At 49.7% G+C, this 6642-nt stretch overlaps 1 protein-coding gene across 1 annotated transcript in view; it reads right to left on the bottom strand.

Moving 5' to 3' along the window:
• Positions 1-2082: 2082 nt before the first annotated feature.
• CUNH4orf50 (chromosome unknown C4orf50 homolog) overlaps positions 2083-6642 on the bottom strand; it is a 66606-nt gene continuing 62046 nt past the window's right edge. The window contains exon 12 of the mRNA XM_040237334.1: positions 2083-3346. Within this exon, the coding sequence (XP_040093268.1) occupies positions 3101-3346 (246 nt within the window). The 3' untranslated portion in view covers positions 2083-3100. The remainder of the gene's footprint in view (positions 3347-6642) is intronic.

The raw sequence follows: 6642 nt of genomic DNA, 5'->3' as shown, positions 1-6642 counted from the left end.
AGCCACAGCTTTGCGCCCCTGGCCCCTGCATGCTCCCTGCCACACCCGGCTTATGCCACTCCAGCTGGTCCATCTGTGCAACCATCCCCCCAGGAGCCTGGAGGATGGGGACCTAGAGTGGGACTCCTGAGACCCAGCCCCCAGCTTGTCATCTGCCCCGACAGGCAGGTGCTCAGGGAAATATTTGCTCAATAGATCGCTTTGCCACAGGAACAAAATGCCTCCCAGAAGGGCATGGCAGCAAACGGCAGTGAATCAGGTGCAGGGAGAGACTGCACTGAACACTTGTACCGCCTGGCCACCAGCCAAGCCAACTCTCTCGTCAGATTTGCCTAAAAGCCCAGGTGGGGCCTGTTCGCAGGAGTCGGGGTGGGATGTGCATTTACCTCGCAGTGTGCAGGGCTCCTGTTCTGCACAGCTCAGCGGGGCTTCGCCAAGAAGGCCTCGGCTGCTGCTTGCTGACAGCAGTGTGATGAATTGTTTTCTGCAGAGGCGGCCAGGCTGGCCCATCTGGCTCGTCTCCAGAGGCCTCGGGTCACTCCCGAAGCGTGGGGTGGCCCAAGCCAGCTCTGGTGGGTCAAGTTCCTGCCTGACCTTGCTTGGTCACCCTGGGAAGGTCCTGTCCCCGGCCTGGGAAGTTTTGACCAAGCTGGGCCCTGGTCCCATCAGGCCCACCTGGGGCGGCAGGGGAACATAGGGTCCCTTCCAAGGGCTGAAATCTACGGTTCAGGCCAGGAAGTATCCAGAGTCTGCCCTCACAAAAGTGCCACCGGGAGGAATCACTATACAAAGCAGTGACCCAGTGTGAAGAGATCCAAAGTGCCATTCCAGGTGGGACTCCTGGCTCAGGGTACTAAGTGGCTCCTGTCTTCAGACTGTGATTTATTGTGGAATCATCAGGTTACGCTGCCAAGACTGCTGTGATTTCTTTAATGGATTTTCCCCCGTGGCCTCTCTGCTGAGGCCCCGAATGTGAGCAGTGGTGGAAGGAAGCACTCAAGGACACTGATGTCTGAACCTGGTGGGAGTATCTGGGGACCAGAAATGGCCTTGACTGCCTCCGGTGGGCTCGGTCCTGCAGCTCGGCTGGCTGCTCACCCCAACGTCACCTGGTTCCCAGCTTGTCTAGAGTGTAGTCCCAGTGCTCAAAGTGAATGGCATTGTTCCAGGAAAAAAGTGGGGAGAGTGCAAAAGAGGCGAGTGCAAACCAGCATAGTGAAGGTCTCTGCAGGATGCCCCACAATCGGCAATCACAGGGTGGCGGGTCTGGTTCAGATCGTGAAGGTGAGGACAACATTCCAATCTGGGGACTCGGTGTGTGATGTGGCCATCTTCCAGGAGGTCCTGGAGGTTGGAGACAGGCATCTGCTTTCTCCCTGTTTCCCAGCACCTCCCTGAGGTCCCAGCACTCACGTGGCAGTTAAATCAAATGCTTACTGAACAAATGAATGGGTAGATCCGTGGGTAAACCGATCCAAGGAACCGTGGATGATCGTGATGACCCATGACACATCCCATGGGCTAATGAAGATGGTAGCGGCCTGGTGAGCCAATGCTCGCTCTTGGAGGTGCTTTTCTTATGTCTTAATGGCCTCCTAGGGTTCCTCAAAATCAATCTATTCATTTCCATCTTTGTGCTCTGGTCAGGCACCTGGGGTGTTAACTTCGAGGAAGCTGGGTGAGGCTGTGTGGGAACTCTTTGTTCATTTCAGCATAAAAAGCGAAAATACATTAAAATAAAATCAATAGGTTTTGCCTATTGCTCCGGGAGCCCTTGGTTTCCTGTCCTGGTCCTTCCTTGGCCTCCCATGACAGCCGCTTCCAGGTGGGAACAGAGTTAGGAGGGTAACTCTGACCTTCCCTCTAGCCCCTCCCAAGGAGAGAGACGATGTCTCTGATCAGTAAGCTGGGGGCACAGGGTCTGGGCTAACGTTGACCCAAGGCCCGTCGCCTCTTCTTCTACCCCTGGGTCCTACACCCAGGTCAGGACAGGGTCTCCTCTTGGAGGAGGTAAGTGGTGCTGGGTAGGGATGAGGTAGCGACTCTTAGCACGTGGCTTGGCAAGGGACTGCCCCACCTGCTTCCCCTCTGGTTGCACACTGGGAAGTTTCATGCCTCAGACTGTTCCCTCTGACTGTAAGACCCTTCCCCACCTCACCCATGTATTCAGCACCTTGTTGGGCTTAGGGACTCTGCTCAGCCATCCTTCCTGAATGACTTCCCATTCCCCCAAGCCAGGCAGAACTAGCCCTTGCCTTCATCTTATGTCCCAGGGCACACTTAACCATGAGTGCCTGGTGAAATGTTTATACCTGCATCTCTCTGTTGCCCTGTGAGCCCCCAGGGCAGGGACCAATGTGATCTCACCTCCTTCTCCCTCATATCTTATTGCCTGGCATATGCTGGATTCCACAAATGTCTGTTGAATGAATGGACTTACTGGAAAGTTCTAAGTGGTTTTAATGTTCAAAAATGTAAAAGAGATAATGACTTCAATCAAGCATCTCCTTTGGTAGACAAAAATCTTTTAAAACGTGGGGAGGGGCCTCAGGCAGGAAGGTAACCAAACAGTTCTCTGCAGCTGGCAAGGTTAGGAGCTATTAGGTCAGGTCAGGACCTCCCAACCTGGCAGTGCTGACACATGGGCAGGATGACTCTTTCTGTTTTAGGAGGCTGTCAGGCACTGGAGGTGGTGAGCAGCACCTCTGACTTCTACTTGCTAGATGCCAGCAGCAGCTTCCCAGATGTGACATCAAAAATACTGACATTGTCAAATTTTGCCCTGGGGGTGGGGGTGGGGGATGAGGATCACACCCAGTGGCGAGCCACTGGGCCAGCCACTTGGTAGGTTTGAGAACAGTCGATATTCCCTTTGCTGCCTGGACGTTTGCAAAGCTGTGCTCCTAAGAATTTGCAGGTCCAGTGTATCTCCTGAGCTCTGACAATCACCACAGCTCCCTAAGCCACAGGCAAAGCCACTTGCCACAGAATGAGGGGTTTGATGGCTACCAATTTCTTAAAACGCTCTCTGAAAGTTCTGCTTCAAATTATTTATGGTGTGAAGGAAATGGCCCCCAGAGAGTGCACAGTCCAGTTCTATTTATAACTCCAGTGGTGATTTATTGACCTGGGAAGTGCTGCTGAAGCTTCGCTGAAGCTCTTGGTGCAAAGCCAGGATCCGTGCAGGGCTCAGGAGCTCGGGAGACGGCAGGAGGTCATCGGACTGGAGGCCAGGCCAGGACGTTCCGGCTTTTTCTTGCAGACACTGCACAGAGAGCCCTGGTTCCACGGTGACTGAAGCCTGGCATATTTCAGGACCGGCCATCAGCCCCGAGGGCAGGGGGAGCTGGAGGCAAGAGCACAATGAAATGGTCTCTGCTTCTAATGTTCGTAAAAGCCCCTCTGACCCCACATTTTATCCAAGGAAGAGATGGCAATGGTAATGAACATTTATTGAGCACTTTCTGTGCCTGGAAGCTTCTATTACATTTCAGCAAGACACACGCCATCAGCACTGAGTTATGGATGGAAGTGGAGATGGGGGTGGGGAAGGCTCAAACCCCAGGTCCTCTAAAGGCCTGGGAAGACTGTCATTGGTATCTCTGTAGAGTGATGTCCTCTGTAAATTTTTTGTGTGGTTCACAGTGACAAGAGATGGTGACCTTCTCATTAAAAGGAAGCCAGTGTCCACTGGATGCCAACCTCCTTCTTCCCCTTTTTTGTTTTTTCCTTTAAGCTCAACCATAAAATAATTGTGACATGTGACAAATTTAGTTACTGCCCTTCAAAAAATGACCCCGTTTTGCTTCTAGGTCATTAATCCCCTGGTGTCATTTAGAGTTCATTTTCACTATGGGAAGCTCTTACCCAAAGCTGGCCCAGAGAGACGGCTGGCAATCTATTTTTCTGCAGGGCAGAGAGCTCTGCTCAATGCCTGTTACAACTGAACAGAACCAAGGCTGCAGGCGAAATACAATGCTGGGGATGGACGAGGTGTGAGCTTGACCTTCTAGAGAAATCACCCAACAGCCCCCCTCCCACTGCCTCATTCTTTTTCCGAATCCACTCAACAAGGCCTCCTACGGGCTTGGTACTATGTACAGTACTGAACGAAGATATTTACATCAACCATTCTGTCATTTCGCGATGAACTATCCTGTGGCCTTGAGATCATTCCAGTAAAGGAGGTTATCCAGCGGCCTCTATGGTATGGCGAGATCTCTGAGGAAGGTTGAGGAGCATCTGGGAAACCTAGAACCGTAAGAGTATGAAGATGCGCCTGGGTTGGTCCGTTCATTCCACTTGTGCTCCAACTCTTTCCTTAAAAGCTTGGCTATCGGTTTCTGCCCAATATCGCTGGCTGCAGACACTGGACGGTGTTTTCTCACATCGAACTCTAGACTGCAACCTCAACGAGGGCAGGAGGGACAACTTTCAACCCCCCTAATGAAGGCCTAGCACAATCTGGATGCATGATCACCAGAGCACCAGCTCGCAAGCCAGGCTACCTGGGCGGGAACCCCAGCTCTCCAGCCGTGTGACCTGGCTAGTTATCCTCTCTGTGCCTCACCTTTACTCGCAGGTGAAGGGGAGCGAATGTTGAGATCTGTTTTGTGGGTTTATAGTGAGTACTGGATAAGCTGATGCATTGCACAGAGTATGCAGTCAAGAAATGAAGGCAGGACTTCCCTGGGGTTCCAGTGGTCAAGCATTCGCCTGCCAGTGCAGGGGACATGAATTTGACTCCTGGTTCGGGAAGATTCCACATGCCATGGGGCAACTAAGCCTGTGAACCACAACTACTGAGCCCATGCTCTAGAGCTCTATGGGCCACAACTGCAAACACTGAAACCCACAAGCTCTAGAGCCTGTGCTCTGCAATAAGAAACCGACGCACTGCAATTAGAGAGTAGCTCCCGCTCGCCACAGCTAGAGAAAGCTCGAGTGCAGCCACGAAGACCCAACACAGCCAAAAATAAAGGAACAATAAAGACATAAAAGTTAAAAAGAGAAATAGGGGCCGGGGCTCTTTTTCTCATGGTTGTTCTCATCAACATCATCATTACAATCTCCTAGACTCCCCTCTCCCTCAGGCTTCAGCCTCATTTAATTTCTTGCCAGTCCCCCAGGGCTTTAGGATTGCTCTCCTCTCTGTCTTTGCAGTTATCATTCCCTTTGCCTAAAATGTCTTCGACCTGCCTGTGATAAGGTAGGTCCACGATCAAAAGTCAGGTGTAATTTCCCTAGAAAAAGATCAGAGCTGGAAAGATGTTCTCATTATTAGATAATAAGCCTGTTGACAAGTAATTCAAAATGAAAGTCATCAGTAAAAAACAAACAAACAAACAAACTTCAAGGTCAGTCAGTAACACAGCTGTCAATTATTGAACACCTCCTGCGTCAGGCAGTATGGTAATTGCATTATGTGCATGATTTCATTGAATTTCCCCAGAGACCCTGAGAGGTAAATATTGGCTCCATTTGTTAGATTAAAAAAATTAATATAAACATGAAGGCAGGAGAGAAGCCACAGGAAAAAAAACAATAATCATAGGTTGAAATAAAATGCTAAGAATAAGATCAATTTCCTCCTGAGTAATGGTTGCTATTCTTTTTTCTTGAGCATCTCTTTTATTCCAGACACATATTCAACTCTGCTTATCTGATTTTATCCTCATATCAACAGTAGGCATCATTATCCCCATTTTACAGACACAGTTAAGTAATCTGCCCAACATCACACTGAATTACAACTGAGATTTGAACTCAGGCCTGTCAGACTTCAAATCTCATAAGTAAAATAGGTTTTCTCTGGGAAAACAGAGTGCTGCTCTGGCTCCGACTGTGTGCTACTAATTCAGCTTCAGTCACGTCCAACTCTTCGGGACCCCAAGGACTATAGCCCATCAGGCTCCTCTGTCTATGGTATCCTCCAGGCAAGAATACTGCAGTGGGTTGCCATACCCTCCTCCAAGGACCTTCTCGACCCAGGGATCAAACCTGGGTTTCTTACGTCTCCTGCACTGGCAGGCAGGTTCTTTATTACTAACTAGTGCCACCTGGGAAGCCCAGACTCCGACTGGTTTGGACATTCTGGACCAAACTTTGAGTAAAAACAACTAGAAAAGCTAGACAAAATGTAACAAAAGATCTACTTGAAAGCATCTGAGAGCCCCAAAGACTGTAAGGATCCATGGGACTAAAATTCAAGACAGGAGAGAAACCAAGTGTAGCTGGCCCACATTTGAAGGTTGTATTTCCCCTCTAAGTGAAGGGGGAGCCTGTGTGTGGTGGTGGCAGCTAAGTAGTATTAATAGAAAGCTAAGCAGAGCTTTTGACAGCCTCATGGGGTGGGCAGGGGCTAGGGGAAAGACACTGATAAACATTACAGGCTTTTGCTTAGAATCCTGAAAGGCTGGGCCCTGTGAATAAGAGTGACCAAGACACAAACAAATCTTATAAGTATGAAACTCATCCCTGAATCAGTTCTGGTGTGAAGAATGGGAAAAGCCCTGTCTGGATGAAGATACTATCAAACAGAATCTCAAAATATGCCTTCACATTTTTTCACACATGATGTCTAGCACTCAATGAAAAATAACCAGACACAGAACACACAAAAATAACCAGACACAGAACACA

The sequence above is a fragment of the Oryx dammah genome, unplaced genomic scaffold (genome assembly GCF_014754425.2).
Source record: "Oryx dammah isolate SB20612 unplaced genomic scaffold, SCBI_Odam_1.1 HiC_scaffold_3, whole genome shotgun sequence".
NCBI classification, from domain to species: Eukaryota; Metazoa; Chordata; class Mammalia; order Artiodactyla; family Bovidae; genus Oryx; species Oryx dammah.
This window is presented reverse-complemented; position numbering and strand designations above follow the sequence as displayed.